The sequence below is a fragment of the Capricornis sumatraensis genome, chromosome 17, assembly GCF_032405125.1.
Source record: "Capricornis sumatraensis isolate serow.1 chromosome 17, serow.2, whole genome shotgun sequence".
NCBI classification, from domain to species: domain Eukaryota; kingdom Metazoa; phylum Chordata; class Mammalia; order Artiodactyla; family Bovidae; genus Capricornis; species Capricornis sumatraensis.
In genome coordinates, this window is record NC_091085.1 from 53,187,721 (window position 1) to 53,204,232 (window position 16,512).

The 16,512-nt window shown below is 45.5% G+C and overlaps 1 protein-coding gene across 2 annotated transcripts in view; it reads left to right on the forward strand.

Annotated features, from left to right (window-relative positions):
* Positions 1 to 381: 381 nt before the first annotated feature.
* STX2 (syntaxin 2) overlaps positions 382 to 16,512 on the forward strand; it is a 41,892-nt gene continuing 25,761 nt past the window's right edge. For both annotated transcript variants that reach the window (XM_068989582.1, XM_068989581.1), the window contains exons 1-2: positions 382 to 450; positions 11,845 to 11,919. In XM_068989582.1, the coding sequence (XP_068845683.1) occupies positions 421 to 450; positions 11,845 to 11,919 (105 nt within the window). In that variant the 5' untranslated portion in view covers positions 382 to 420. The remainder of the gene's footprint in view (positions 451 to 11,844; positions 11,920 to 16,512) is intronic.

A 16,512-nucleotide genomic window follows, 5' to 3' on the forward strand; every position in this document is an offset into this window, starting at 1 on the left:
GATAAGAGACCGCCCCTTCGCGGCCAGCCCCGCCTCTCCTCAGCAGGCCCCGCCCCTCCCCTTTCAGTCAGGCTCCTTCCCCCACCAGATCGCGTCTGTTCCTCTGCCGCGCCTTTTGGGCGGGCCCCTTCCCTCCACGATAGTCCCCGCTTACCCAAACCAGGCCCCGCCCCTCCCCGGCGGACCCCGCCCGTTGGGTCGCGGCATTCCCTCAGGAAGGCTCCTGCTGTCTGCGTGGGTCTGGGCGCGGCGCGGGCCGGGCATGCGCAGAGCAAGAGGGTGCGGTTGCCGTGGCAGCGCCGGCCGAGGGGAGGGCGACAGGCGGGCTGAGGCGGCGGCGGGGACACCGAGAGCCCGCGGCCAGCCGGAGGCGGCGCCGGGCAGGCCGGAGCGGCGGGGCGCGGCGCCCGGCCCGTGGGGATGCGGGACCGGCTGCCGGACCTGACGGCGGTGAGCCGCGGGCGGGCGAGCTGGAGTGTAGCGGTTCGGGCCGGGAGCCCTGGGGGCGCGGAGATGGGCGGGGCGGGGAGGTGCGGGGCTGGGCTGGGGGCTCAGGGTGCGGGATCACAGAGTGAGTGGGGAAGGCGAGTCCAGGTCCCGGGGCTCAGGCCGGGCGGGGCGGCCTCTGTGCGGGGTTGGAGGGGGCGCACGGCTTCCCCAGTCCGCAGCACCACCGTCCCACCATCTCCCCAACGCCCCGAAGGCACTCTTCTGCCCTCGCTTCTGCACTGGGCGTTGGGGCAGGGAATAGCTTTTGAGCCGGCGTCTCGGGGCCCGGCCAGGCCTCGAACCTCCTTTTCTGAGCTGGGCTCTGCTGCTTCTTCAGGTGACTTCCTTCCCTAGAGGCTGTCCATTCCTTCGCCTAGTTTAAATCCTTGCAGAGCACTTATCAGGACCAGAAATTACTTGTTGAATTATGGCCTATTCCATCCTAGTATGCGTCAGCTCCCTGAGAGCAGGGACTTGTCCCCTAGTTCCCTGTCTTATATCTGGGGTTTTGGGTGGGACCCCGCGCGCAGTAGGAGCTCAGTGGCTAGGTGGGAACGGATGCATCTGATGCCACATGCCAGTGGGCGCCTTGCCGGACTGGATGCTGGAAGGGAGCGGTGAGGCAGGTACAGAGGGGCGCCTTTTGTTTCCCCTGTAAATAGTTTGCTTTGTGTTTGTTTACTCTCAGTAAACCCCGCTGGTGGAGTACATAGGTGCTCAGCAAATTACCGATAACTTTAGTAAGAGAACAGTGTTTTGTTCCCTTAGGAATGGGAGTTGTGTTTGATGCATTCCACAGACAATACTGTGAATGAGATGATGACATTGAAACGGTAGTGGTTTATAGAATGTAGAAGAGTTGAAACATTTTAGGTGAACAGAATTAATTCTGACTTTTTTCTTGAAAAATATAAGTACTAAAATAGAGTTGAATGTTTATATTTCGTTTCCCAGTACTCTGAACAGCCTCAGAACAGAGCAAGGCCCACTGCACTAACGCATCCATTTAATGTAATGAATTAACTCTCTCCTTGGCTTCTAGAATGGATCCAGCCCTGTCCCAGGCTTAGGAAGTAGAATAGTCCCTCAGATTCTGTTGGCCGGATGAGGAATCTTAGTTCAGAGAAGCAATGAATTATTCATTCTGCGATTATGGAAATTATACTTTTACACTCTCTCCCAGAAAGTTTCTTCATAGTGATTTTTCTTTCCTTCCCTTTTTATCAACGGTTAGATATTTTGACGTTTATGTTCACAGGTTAGCAACATGTTAAATGGCAAATTGCTGTTCTGTTATCGCACTCAATGGAGTATCATTCCTTGTTAGAACTCAGATATTTGTCAAGTGAAGAAATGAAGACTGTATCATGAAAGAATAGACAAATTTAGGAATATTGGAGAACAGTAGAAAATATGTTAGTTGAATATGTGAGAAGCTTTTCTTGACTTGTTTAGCAAAAAAAGCAAAAAACAAAAAGAAGGCAGTTCTTTATCACTCTTAAGTGTATGTGTATTTCAGCCCTTATGGCAACAGTGTTGGTAAGAAGATGTTTTAATGTAGAATTCTAGAGGAAGAAGTGATCTTTTCTGATCCAGTACCATGTTGCTGTAGACGAAGATTAAGCAGCTGTAGGGCAAATTAGTGGACGTATCTATGTCTGGAGTTGTTGAATCTTGGGCAGAGAATTTCTGAACCACTCAAAAACCTCAGTTTTTCTGTATACAAAATGAGGATAATAAGATTTTTTTGTGTGTACTCTTATGGAAGAAGTGCTGAATCATAAAATTATCGCCTGTGTGTGACACTCTAGGAGCGGGTGGGAGAGAGAATAATGCTTTGTAATTACAAGTGCTATTAATATGTATTAGTTTTTAAAATGTTTTCAAGCAGTTATAAAAAGCAACCTTCTCCCTGGCATTTTAACTCAAAATTGAATCTGACATACTTCAAGTTTAACTTTTAATATTTATAAACTCATCTGAAAATTATCACCTATCAAAGCTATTTTTTTTTTTTTTCAGGAAATGTGTGTTTTCCAGGTAGCTCTTGGAGTAGTAAAATGACCTTTCACAACCATGTTTCTAAGTGGCTGGTGTTTTTTCCTAGGCAAACGTGAATATTTAATTTTACTAGTTAAAATGCCTGTGTTGTCCACATTGACAAAATGTTCTTGATGCCTTCTAGAAGTTTCCTTTATTAGCTGTTAGTGATTCCTCGTGAGAAAAAGATTCCCACTGATAACTACTTGGAAAGGACTTAAAAGTTAGTTTGTCCAATACAGTTTGTCAAATACAGGTTTAGCTGCTTCTAAGTAAGAATTCTCTTTTTGAGCAGCCAGTTAGTTCATTTGGGTGCAGAAAGTTTGAGTGACTTGCCCAAAGTTTCCTAAACTCTAAATCCAGAAGGATATTTCTGGTCTTTAAAAAAATAAAAGGACCACCCATTCAGTAGATTCTGAGCACCGGATCTCTGTGAGGTTATGTGCTAAGTGCAGAGGGCACAGAAATGAACTGGGTGTGTGCTGTGAATGTGCACAGCCGGGTAAGGAAGAGTGCAGAAGCAGAAGGAAATAACATTTAGGAAGTAAGTCAAAGTGGAATTGCTGTCCTTCGAGATAATAACCCCAAATATATTTTGATTACCTTTTTAAAAATGTTTGTGAATGCAAAAGACTATTACGATAGTTAAAAACAGAAAAATTGCAAATTTCAGCTGTGGGAATTTGCAGAGTAATAGACGTAAACACACATACTTAGATGGTATTCATTAGTAGACATATGAGAAAGTTACATTTTTTAAGAAAAATTATATTGAAATGTAGTTGATTTACAATGTTCTATTTCTGCTGGACAACAAGGTGATTCAGTTATATATATATATATTTTTTTTCATAATCTTTTCTATTAGGGTTTTCACAGGGTATTAAATATAGTTCCCAGTCTATACAGTAGGACTTTATTGAGAAAATTACTATTTTTAATACTTGGGTTCATGGTGATGAATTGCACGTAAAATTTTTTAAAGGGCAAGAGAAGCTGCCCGCATATTTTTAAGGTTCTGTTTTGGCAGCTCAGATGGGGACACAGAGTACAGGTTGTTACGTGGTAAAGATTCAGGTTCCAACTTAGAAAGTAAAAACATTTTTTTCTAAGTATGTCACTGAAATTGAAAATACTGAGAATTTCATAATACATGTGTACTTTAATATATGAATTGTCTGTAGTATTTGAATATGTTTATAGTTGAGGATTTCATAATTTACTGAATCCTGTGTCATTGTACAGACAGTTGGGATCCCACAGTTGGGATCTTTGCAGCCCAGATCTATAGTTTCTCTGTGTGTAGGCAAGGATCGGTTGCATTTCCTCTTCCAGGGAATCTTCCCAACCCCAGGGATCGAACCCATTTCTCTTGCGTCTCCTGTATTGGCAGGCAGATTCTTGACCACTGCGCCTCCTGGGAAGCCCTTGATATTTCTCTGGGAACCACAATAAATACTGTTTGTATACAAAATAAAAAGGCAAAGTCTCCACATTTCCACAGGTTAATTACTTCTTGTTTTTAATTTCAAGTCTGTTCATTCTGAATATAAGGGATGGAGCACCCAAGAGAGAACCAGCACCTCACTCTGGCAGGTCCCCTGGTCCAGTCCGCTGTTCCCACGCGCCCTCCTCTCTGGGTCCTCATGAGCTACTCACTTTGTATGTCTCTTGCCCCCTCCCCTTTTCTGGCCCCACGTTTTCTTTTGGCCTCAGTGCAAGCACCACTACCAGTAAGTCTTCCCTCTTGTGTCCCCCGCGATCGCCCGTCCCTGCCCATCTGAACACACGCGTGGTGCTGTTTTCTGCACCCTCCCGCAGACTCTGCACCTTTCCAGGTTTGCTCTGAGGGCTCAGGACTCTGCATGGAGCACCTGCTACGTGTGGTTTGAGTGTCTTTGCATCTGAGCACGCCCATGGTTAGTTAGGAAAATGCAGATGACAATAGACTCTGTTGTCTTCAGGCTCTTTGGGTCGCAAGGGACAGAAACCCCTTCGCTAAAACAGAAAAGGGAGATTGATGCAATGATAGAATGGGGCTTCAGACTCAACAGCGGGACCTGCTGTCAGACCTCACGAGGGGATGGAACCAGGGGCTAGCGAGCAACCAAGACTGCCTCTGTCCTCCGGTCCTGCCCATTGTGCCGCTTCATGCTGTGTGTGTCTGTGTCTTTGTTTCCTGGTTTCCCTGTCCTTCTGTATGCGCTTTCTCTTCTCTCCATCCCCACCTCCATCTCATCTCTCTGCCCTTCATTCATTCCTTTAGCTGGTCTCAACTGAGTGACTGCTACGTGCCAGGCACTGTTTCAGGCCTAAGTTGCAACAAGACCCTTGAAGTCCTTGCTCCCCTGAAACGTGTCCTGGGGGGACGGGACAAGGAACAGTTAAGTCAGTGAGTAGTAACTGCTGGGGAGGATATAACACGGTGAGTGGGTATGGGTTGGCTGCTTTGGGCTGGATGATCAGGGGTCTTGATCAGGGAGGTCTCTGAGCTGAGATGTGATAAGAAGGAGCCAGCTGGGTACAAGCTGGGCAGGGGGCATGGCCAGCCAGGGCTCTCCTATGAACGACAGAAGGATGATGAGTTTGATAGTCAGTGGTGAGCGAAAATGAGAGATGAGGAAAAATCTTTAAACATGTGTTTGAGAGGAAAAAATCAGAAGCATTTATGCAGTACAGTGTTATTTATGTAAAGTGTAAGGACCTGTAGTATTTATAATAGTAATAATGGAGATAAATATGAAGTGAAAATGTGAAACATGAAACAGTAATATTCTACCTAGGGCATAAAACTATAACTGATTATATAAAAATATGGGAAAGAATTGATACTTATATCTGGCAACATGATTACCAACTGGCCAGCAGTCAGCTTTTACCTATTTTTAATTACAAGTATTCTTTTTTTTTCTTTAACTGAAGTAATTTTGAAAAATTACCATATTCTAACAATAAAGCTATTGCCACCATTGGGCATATTTCAAGATAATTGCTTCTCCACAATTAGCATTTGCATGGAAGGCCCTAGTGTACATGTATATGGAGAATAACATGGAGAAAAATTCAGTATCTTATCCAACTTTGGATTCTTTTAGTTTGCGATAATTCAGCTTCTGAATTATCTCAACAGAGAGCATTCCAGTGACAGATAATTCATCTTTGTTAAATAGTTTCTAAATAGGGAAGCTCCTTACTGTCTCTTCCTCACAATACTTTTCACAGAGAGAATTGTATTTTAATATAATGTTCCTTTTAAGGAGAATTCTTTTAAAATTTAACAGAAATGGAATGTTGATATTTGGGTGCTTATCTTGCACTTTGACCCTTTGGAAATCAAGTTGGAGGCTATTTCCACTGCTCTTAGTGAATGCCATGAATCATTTTGTTATTTACGATAAGTACACTGTTATAAACAACAGCTATTGTACAGGGGTTACACCATCTCAGCTGGAAAGATGGAACATGGGCTTCATGGACATGGTGGGGGGGGTGATTGTGTAGCTTAAATAACATTGTTAGGTAGTCATTTTTTGTTTTGTTTTTTAAGTGAATGGAAAAGCTAAGATAGTATTACTGGGTCTATTTTCTTATGTCTAATAGTTCTGAGAATTCTAGATAAACCTAAGAAATATAAGTAGGAAATGGGCTTTACTCCAACATAAAATAAAAAGTTAAAAAAGAAAAAATGTCTTCACAACTGATTTTATATGTTTTATCTTTTTGTGACATAAGAATACCATGCCTTAACGAATAGAATAATTTTAGTAATCTCTAATCTGCAAAAATTGTGTTAAAATTGCACACAGTGTCGTTGTTTTGCTGATTTTTCTCTAAGGCACTGAAACATAATAGTAAAACCGGTAGCGCCCGCCCCCCCCCACCCAAAAAAAAGGAAGGAAAAAAGACAGTAGAGGAGACAGATTCCAGTCATTGGCTCCCTCTTGGTCTGCAGGTAGAGAAATGAACGATTTACCAGCAAGTGAATGACTGTGAATAGAGATCACGCGTGGTGACATGTGGGTCTCAGCATCCAGGAAGAGCTGAGTTTTTTGGTGGTTGGTTGGTTATTCACTGCCTCCTGCAAGGAGAGTGGTCCATGTGTAATGTAAAAGGACTGACTTCCCTCAGGGAGAGTGTCGTGTTGGACATTGTCTGTCCTGAGCCAGAAATAACTAAGTTTCTGGAGCAGGTAGAGTAGGGAGCTTAGGTTCTTGGCTGTGTCACACGTGGCAGGCAGCCTGTGTGTGGGCTTTGCCACGAGATGGTGTAGTGCTGCCGGGCTGGGGGCGAGGGGAGCGTGCAGGTGAAGTGAGGCAGTCTGTGAACTGACCACTGTGGAACCCATGCAGTGGATTCATCAAGGGCTCCCGGTATTATTCCTTCTACTTTTGTACGTGTTTTGTCATTTTCCACAACAAAAAGTAAGACTGACCAAACACTAAGGCCTCTGAGAACCTCGAGTAGCTGTCAGAGGGGTGAGATGGGTGCCCTCCGCCCCAGGAAAGCCACAGTAGGGGCAGGTGGGTTGTCATCACTCACCCTCTGGGCCACAAGGGAATCCCAGCCCTGCTCAGCCACGTTCAAGTTCATTCTCTACCCTTCCCCCATTCTTATTTGGTGAATTCATGGGGACTTAATTTAGTTCACTTCAGTGTCCCTGGCACCATGAACGTCCCCCGCCTGCATCTGAGAAGTCAGCTATTGGGGGACAGTGATATGCAGGGTCATTCAAAGAGGACATGATTGTGAAGGCCAGGGAAGCTGCCCCGGGAGCTCACAAGGGAGCCTGGGAGCCAGGCTGTGCCTGGAGGACCTACGTGAAGTCCCCTCCTCCAGGAGGAGGTCCCTGGTGTGTGGTCAAGAGCCAGGGCTTCTGAAGTCAGATGGATAAGGTGGTCTCAGCTCTGAGTGTCCAGGGCAGCCCCTCATCCCTCCTGCCTTAGCTGCTTCTCGCAGAGTTGGGGGAGCTGGTATGGAAGGCATTTTAAGTTTCCTGGTGCTACTGCCATTGGTGAGTCAACACAGTTGTGGGTCAAACCCTCCTGGTTCTCAGAGAGGCTTGAAGCTGTGAGCACGGTGCTCAGCTGTCCCGGGGTGTTCTGTGTGTGAAACGGGGGCGCTCGCAGGCCTCAGGTGGTGCTGGAGGACCAACACAGCAGCAAGTCCTCCTGCTGCCCCAGTGCCCTGGCCCGTGATGCTCGTTAGCAGCCCTCTTTCACTTCAAATGATGCGGGAGCCTGGAGAAGAGCTCTAAGCCATTGGTGGGTTTGCCTGAACATTAATTTTGTTGCAGTTAGCTGATGCTGATCTGCCTTTAAGTGCTCTTTTACTGGGAATTAAGAGCATGGACCTGAAGTGATTTTAAAAGCCTTTATTGGTATTTGCACACCCTGTGAAGTCATATGCCTTATGAAGCCCCAAGTGGGCAGTTTTCCTGCAGCCCCACCTTTGGAGGAGGAAACGGATGTCATCTTCACTTTATAGACCAGGAGACAGACTAGGAGACGTTGGTAGTGCCCAGCAGGTAAGCAGGTTAGAAGCCAGACGTGCGACTCCCAAGACAGTATTCTTCCCTCTAGACGAGACTGTCTGCTTGGGTCCAGATCGATGTCTTGGTTAGTTAGCACAGTTGGTTAAAGAGAGGATCGGGTCAGCACGCTTCAGTCCTTGGTGTTAGTATGTCCTTGGGCCCTCGTGACAGAAGACCACAGATGGGGTCACAGACGTGCTGTCATGTCTGGCCCTGGAGGCGAGAAGCCTGAAGTCAGGATGTCACAGGGCCATGCTCCCCCGAACCTGGGGGCCATCCTGCCTTGCTGCTTACGTCTTTCGGGAGTGGCGGCAGTCCTTGGCTCTCTTTGGCTTATAGACCGTTCACTACCCTCTCTGCCTTGCTTGCCACGTGGCCGCCTCCCCTGTGTCTCTGACTCTTATGAGGACAGAGTCATGTGGGGTTAAGGGCCCATCCTGCTCCAGCATGACCTCATCTTAGCTAATTCCGTCTTCCCAGACCCTTTCTCCAAGTACGGGTCCTGGGGGTTTGCAACATTTATTTTTAGGGGGACACTTCAACCCATAATACCTGCCCTGTTAGAGCACAAATGCAACATTCTCAGTAGCAGCGCTGCCTAATTGCGGGCATCTTCCTCCACGACTGGAGTCACGTGAGAGCAGGGTGGTGGCTCAAAGTAAGGGCCCTGCTGGGGAAACCACTCCAGGCGGATGCCCTGGGGAGTCAGTGTAAACAGAAGCAACGGTGTGGAGAGAGCTCGGCCCACAGCCCTGAGAGGCGCCCGCTGACCCCCTCCTGCAGCTCAGAGAGCTTCTCCCAGAATCCTGTGGAGGTGGGTCTGCTTTTCCCTCGAGACTGCCCCCTGGCCCAGTGTGTGTGTCACCTGGTGATAAAATATTCTTTACGGCTCTCATAAAAACCCCTTGTCTGAGGGAGCTCGTGCCTCTCTATCTTGGAGAAGCACATTTCTTCTCCCTTTGCCCTCGTAGGTTGTCTTATCTGCACCCAGAAGTGGCCCCAGGGCAAGGGAGGTGCGGAAGCCTTCCATGGGGTGGTGAGAGATTATTGAAGTTTAGGCCAGGTCGATTTGCCTCAGCATGGGCCCTGGAAGCTGTAGAGGGAGGGTGCATTGTGTTTTCTTACCACATTTATTACATTTGGCAGATTTTTCTTAACTAAATGTAGTGGAATTTTGTTTCCACATTATTCCTGGTTGCAGATCAGTAAAGCTACACATAAGACTTTTAGTGCTTAAAGACTCTGATTTTCCTGAGGGTACAGAATTCCTGAAATCTGAGGCTGCCTCAGCTTTCGCAGTTAGAGCTGAACTGGCCGCCCAGCGTGCCCTCAGGGAGATGGTTCCAAACAGTTCCCTCCTCTGTACGCTGCCAGGCGCCTTCGCTTTCTCCTCTCGAATGCACAGCTCTCACTGGTAGTTGCTGTGGCCCATGTCCTTGATAAACACTGTGTGACTCGGATGCCAGGTCCCGGGGTCTGACATTGTCTTCTCTCCCCTGTAGCTGTAGACAGAGGTTGCTTTCTTCCCAGTATAGTAAGTTCCCTACATACAAACGAGTTCCGTTCTGAGAGCATGTTCACAAGTCCGGTTTGTTTGTAAGTCCAACAAAGTTGGCTTAGGTACCTAACTAACACAGTCGGCTATATAGTGCTATAGCGTGAAAAGAAGTGAAATGAAGTGAAGTGAAAGCCACTTAGTCGGGTCCGACTCTTGGCGACCCCATGGACTATACAGTCCATGGAATTCTCCAGGCCAGAATACTGGAGTGGGTAGCCATTCCTTCTCCAGGGGATCTTCCCAACCCAGGGATCGAACCCAGGTCTCCCGCATTGCAGGCAGATTCTTTACCAACTGAGCCACAAGGGAAGCCCTGCACACAGATAATACATAAAAAACAAACAGAAAATTAAACATTTAAAATCTTACAGTACCTTGAGAAGTATAGTAGTATAGCAGAACAGCTGGTGAACTGGACTGGCATCGAGTGAACAGGCAGGAAGAGTTACTGGAGTGGGGAGTGGAGGTGGGAGATGGTAGAGCTGAAGGATCGTCAACAATAGGAGACGGAGGGCAAGCTGCAATTTCACTCACACCTGACGTTGATGACACTGGTTTCTTGCTGGCTTCAATTCTATCTACCCTCTCAAAAAAACAGTCCAGTGATGTCCGGGTAATAGTTCTTTTTTTCTCGTCATACCAGTTACCAACTACATCATCGCTGCTTTTGCACTTGCTTCCAGACATCCTGGGCTTGAAATAAAACTGCATTACTATACAGTAAAGTACACAAAAGCCCAACCACTTGTAGGGGATGTACGCACGTGACAACATGTACCAGACTTGCGTACTCACGTGATTGGACATGGGAATGTACGTTCACGTCTTTGAAAGCTTGCAACTTGAAGATTCATGTGTAGGGGACTTACTGCAAAGACTTTTCACTGTTTCATTCTTTTGCCTCCCTTGAGGGGTGGGTTAGGGTTACAGTGTGATGAGGTTCTGGATGTTCTAGGGTAGTCTCAAGTCACGGAATGCCCCACTTAGGCCCCACTCAGCCAGAGACCCAGCCCTCCAGGCGGTCCTGATGTCCCTCAAGTGTGAGAACCCCTGGCCTAGAACATCTCTTCGATATTATTTTAAACTGATGGCACCTGATTTGTAAAGTACAGTGTCATCTTGGCCTTTGCCAGCGGTGGGCTGCTCTCTTCCTCAGTGTTCCTCTGTTGTTCAGTCACTAAATTGTGTCCAACTCTGTAATCCCCTGGACTGCAGCACGCCAGGTTTCCCTGTCCTTCACCATCTCCCAGAGTTTGCTGAAACTCTGAGCATTGAGTCGGTGATGCCATCCAAGCATCTCATCCTTTCTTGCTCCCTTCTCCTCATGCCCTCAATCTTTCCCAACATCAGGGTCTTTTCCAATGAGCTGGCCCTTCATATCAGGTGGCCAAAGTATTGGAACTTCAGCTTCAGCATCAGTCCTTCCAAAGAACATTCAGGGTTGCTTTCCTTTAGGATTGACTGGTTTGATCTTGCGGTCCAAGGGACTCTCAAGAGTCTCCTCCAGTTCCACAGTTCACTCAGGTCTTCTTCACTGAGTCTTTCTTTAGTAAAATGTTTATTGATTATACGAGTGTGGCCATAACTTGGAATTACTTACTTAGGGAAAAATGATAAACACCAGCTAACATATGTGAAAGTTCTTTGAAAATTATTACCTAATCTGGAAAAGAGGGTTACAGAGGATGAGATGGCTGGAAGATGTCACTGATTCTGTGGACCTGAACTTGGGCAAATTCTGGGAGATGGTAGGGACAGAGAAGCCTGGCGTGCTGCAGTCCATGGGGTCGCAAAGGGTCGGACACGACTGAGCGACTAAACGACAACAACTAGAAAAGTTGACTAGTGGTGTCAACTAGTCTTTAATCTTTATAGGCAGTGTGCAGTGTAAGCAGATTCACTTGTGGAAGATAAACCTGGCCTCTGTCACATGGACGTACTCAGTGAGAATGAATGATCGATCCTCTGGTGCTCAGTTCTCGGAGATCTAGCCATTGATTCCCCCTGACGTGGCTGCTTCTCCAGGCCGATTGGCTGTGTGCGCCTGCCCTGACTGTGGCCGGGTGGATGTCACGACCTTGGTGGGTGGCGGGCTTCTTACGCTTTGGTGCTTTTAGTGAGCTGAGATCGTGTAGGTACCCAGCTGCTCTTGTCTTTCAATTCACCGTTGGTGCCTCTGTGAAAACTTTTAAAACCAAATTTTACATTTCGTATTTTTCCATTTCAGTGTAGGAAAAATGATGATGGGGACACAACTGTTGTTATTGAAAAGGACCATTTTATGGATGATTTCTTCCATCAGGTAAGAGTCATTTCGTGAAAGCCAGTCTGTCATTTTTCTTTAAACATAATTAAATTAATGTAACTGTGCATTTGTCGTGTTTGAAATAATACCAAAACTAAATATTTTAAAAAGTTGGCGTTTGAATGACAAAAAGTGCTGTAGAATTTTTAGTGCTCTTAGCACATTTGTTGCTGTTGAGCCCTTCTTCCTGGTGACTTACTTGGGGGCGGGGGGGGGTGGGGCAGGGTGGGTGAGAATGGTGACTGTGGGTGCCGAGGGCCTCTGAGGAGACTAAAGCCCGTGGGCTGGGGGTGGTCAGCAAGGTGGGCATGCTGCTCACGGGCTCATGCTGGGAGAAGGTACCTCCTCCAAACACAGAGTCTCTCGGGGAGGTCCTGCCGCACCCATGGCCAGCAGGGTCCTCCAGACGAAGGGAGACTGGGTCCTGGGAGTGGAGGGCCTGGTGGCACTGATATCCCTCAGCTGGCAGTCAGGCGTGCACAGTACACACAGTGAGGCTCCTCTCGCTCTTCTGTAGAATGGCAGTGAGTCCAATATATCTAAGGGCTCGCTCATATTGTGTATCTTCTAAAATCTTTGATTAAATTTTAAATTCTTCTCCTGAGAACTTTCCCGTATATCAGAGCATGAGTCTTTAGGTCATATGGGACTTTGCTCACTCCTGAGAGCTCTTATCCTTGAGCAAAGATATGATTGTGGCAACTCTGCTCTGCCTTGGTTAGCCTGGCCTTTCTCTGGACTGTCTGTACAGGGGCGAAGCCTCTGGACCTGTGCCCTTGGGTCTTCTCTCGAACCTATCTGTCTCCCAGACTTCTCCCTAAGGCCTTTCCTCTCCCTCTCAACTCCCCAGGGTTTTTTGTAGAATTTAAACATGACAGCATGTTTAAATTCTTAACCCTAAGTCATAGTTGATCAAATTTTGCATAATTTCAAAATTTTGAAATTGAGTCTGAGGAACAGATATTCTGACTTTGTTAGGCATTAGGAAAAGAAACATGGTCAGTATATAATTTTTTAACAGTGAAAGCTTCATTTTCAAGGACTTGTTTTGATTATGCTGAATCTAGTCTAAGAGTTTCAGTTGATCCTTAAATCTGTTGGCAGAGTAAACTGGTCTATCATTAACATGGATTTGAAAATATGTAATATGTTAATTAAAAATGTATTACAAGTTACCAACTTTCCAGCCAGAATTTATTGAATACGTAGTTCATTGGGTTTTGAATATATTTATGTTAGTTCCTAGTCTTTTCTAATGGAAAAAAACATGAAATTAAATCATTATCTATAGGAGCTTACTTTACTGGCGTTAAGTTACTGGATTTCTGGATTTCACTTTGCAAACAAGACGCTTTTCATCCTGATTAGTTTACTGGCCCACTTTGTAAAATCATTATTTCTCTGATTTTACCCCTTTTACCTAGATGCTTAATTCTTCCATGTCAGTTCTCCAGAAAAACCCATATTTTTAATTTACAGAAGCTTTTAGCAATAAATGTGGTATTTTACAGAAGAATTATGATCACTGTGTCGTTAAGCTGTAGTAACTTAGCACTAATCTATTTTGGCTGCAGGTGTTAGAGGTGCCTACAAAAACGGGTGAGTGGTGTGAGGGAGGTTTGAGAGCCATTGACTCTAACTTAAGTTCCAGTTTCATTTGTTAAATAGTTGACTTATTTTGCAGTTAACTTCTGTGAAATGACTTTTTTTTTTGGCTGTGCCGTGCTGCATGTGGGATCTTAGTTCCCCAACCCGGGACTGAACCTGTGTGCACTGCAGTGGGAGCCTGAGGTCTTAACCACTGGATCACCAGGGGCATCCTGAAATGACTTCTGAAACAAATAGAGAAGCAAATGATGTTTGTTAATACAAGCTCTTTCTTTAGAAAACAACATTTAGATCTTAAGTATCACATAGAATATTGCAAAAGATAGGAATTTTGCGCGTGACCAGTATTGGTTAAAACTAAAATAATGCTGTAATAGGCGGCCAGGAGATCCCCTTTTTGTGAAAGTAGTTTGTGGTTGTCTGAGAGAGCCCATGTGGTGTAATTCATAGGCGTAAACGGGCCTGGCGCCACCGTTAGGATGACACTTCCCTCCTGGTACCGAGTTGGTGGCTCAGCAGTTTCCTTTTCTTTTTGGGCCACACTGGTGCTTCTGCTGCACAGATAATGTTGGTGTGTATACTGTAGAACCTTCCAAGAGGCAAAGGAGTATCTTTTCTACTTTGTGACAGATGCGTTTTACTGACTTTACTTCAGAAATGGTGCTTTAAAGATGGCTAACTGAAATGTAAATCCGTGCACTAAAACTGCAAAATCATTTGTGCTCAAGCCTGTGTGATAAAGTAGCAAAACTTTTAAAAAGGTTCTGTTGAAATTTTTTGTGTGGTTTTTACCTGATTAATAAAATTAAATTACAAGTGTGTGAAGTTCTGTAGAAATCATGTATAGATGGAAATAACACTCAGGACCAATGAAATAGCCATTCACTGCTCTATGAAAGCAGAATTCTGTGTCAGACTGTCATCTAATATGCCGCTTTTCAAAATGTGCTTTGGGGCTTGGACCCAGTGTCCCTGGGATCCCTGAGACCCTTCCAAGGAGTTCGTGTGGCTGAAACAGTTTTTGTTAGAATACGAAGATGCTCACCTCTTTGCTCTCCCTCTGTCATGAATGACCATGGGGGTGGGGGCAGCTTTCAGAGGCCACGTCACAACAGACTGAACACGGAAACAGGCATCAGAATCAAGGTGCCTTCCGTTAAGCTAGAAGCTAGATTTGCAGAGAAATGCAAATCACTGCTCTTACTGTCACTGATTTTGAGGGAAAATACTGCTTTTTTCCATAAAAATATGCTATTTATGTTAACATGTATTTTTCGTTTCCTGCTGCTGCAGTAACAAATTGCTACAAATACAGTAGTTTTAACAGAGCACGTGTTTATCGTCTCACAGTTCCAGAGGTCAGGAGTCTGGAACGAGCTGTTTGGGGCACACGTCAGGGTGCTTGCAGGGTCATATCCTCCTATAGGCGTGAGGGAATATCTGCGTTCTTGCTGTTCCAGCTTCTGGAGCCTCCTCCATTCTTGGCTCATGGCCCCTTCCTCCATCTAAAGCACATCTCTGCTTGTTTCTAAATTTGATCTCGTTGCTTCCGTTTTATAAGGACTCTTGTGGTTCCTTTGGATATTCAGATAATCCAGGATAATCGCCCATCTCGACCCTTAACTAACCACACCTGCCAAGCGCCTTTTGCCCTGTAAGGTCACGTGCAGAGGATTAAGATGTGGCCATCCACCACAGCATATCATGGGTTTGTGATGAGTGTAGTAAGAGAATTCATACATGTTAAAGGTGTATCTCCACTGTGGTACTTAGATCAGAAGGAGCTGCAGCCTACATGAGCCAAAGCAGACATCTCACCTCTCCACAGAGAGCTGCGTCCCCGTTGCTCAGAAATCAGGATGATGAGAGAGGACCCACTCCTACGAGAGGCCTCACCCCACCCCCATCTTCATCTGCTTGTCTTCTCACCTCTCACCTCGAGAGGGGTCCTTTTTAAGTTTCTTTATGAGACATTGCAGTGTTTCTTCCTATAAATGTTAACATCTGCCCGTTATTCTGTTTGTTTTGGCTTTTTTTCATCATTGTTAACACATATATACAGTATTCTGCAACTCGTAGGTATTTTTTTCCCCTGTGATTTTAACTGGGTAGTATATGTAATATATCCTGAGTATCTTTTTATGCCTTTTGTTATAGTTCCATAATGTAACCTAACAAGCCTCCTTTTGCTGGGCTTTAGGATTTTCCTAATCTTTTTCTTTTTTAAAATATGACCATTTTTTAAGTCTTTATTGAATTTGTTACAGTATCATTTCTGTTTTATGTTTTGGTGTTTTGGCCGTGAGGCATGTGGGGTCTTAGCTCCCTGACCAGGGATTGAAGCACTTCCTACATTGGAAGTGGGAGTCTTAACCACTGGATTGCCAGGGGAGTCTCCCAGAGTTTTAAGTGTAGAAAATGTGCTTAGATAAATGCTGGAGAGGGTGTGGAGAAAAGGGAACCCTCCTACACTGTTGGTGGGAATGCAAACTAGTACAGCCACTATGGAGAACAGTGTGGAGATTTCTTAAAAAACTGCAAATAGAACTACCTTATGACCCAGCAATCCCACTGCTGGGCATACACACCGAGGAAACCAGAATTGAAAGAGACACATGTACCCCAATGTTCATCGCAGCACTGTTTATAATAGCCAGGACATGGAAACAACCTAGATGTCCATCAGCAGATGAATGGATAAGAAAGCTGTGGTACATATACACAATGGAGTATTACTCAGCCGTTAAAAAGAATTCATTTGAATCAGTTCTGATGAGATGGATGAAACTGGAGCCGATTATACAGAGTGAAGTAAGCCAGAAAGAAAAACACCAATACAGTATACTAACACATATATATGGAATTTAGAAAGATGGCAGTGACGACCCTGTATGCAAGACAGGAAAAAAGACACAGCTGTGTATAACGGACTTTTGGACTCAGAGAGAGAGGGAGAGGGTGGGATGATTTTGGAGAATGGCA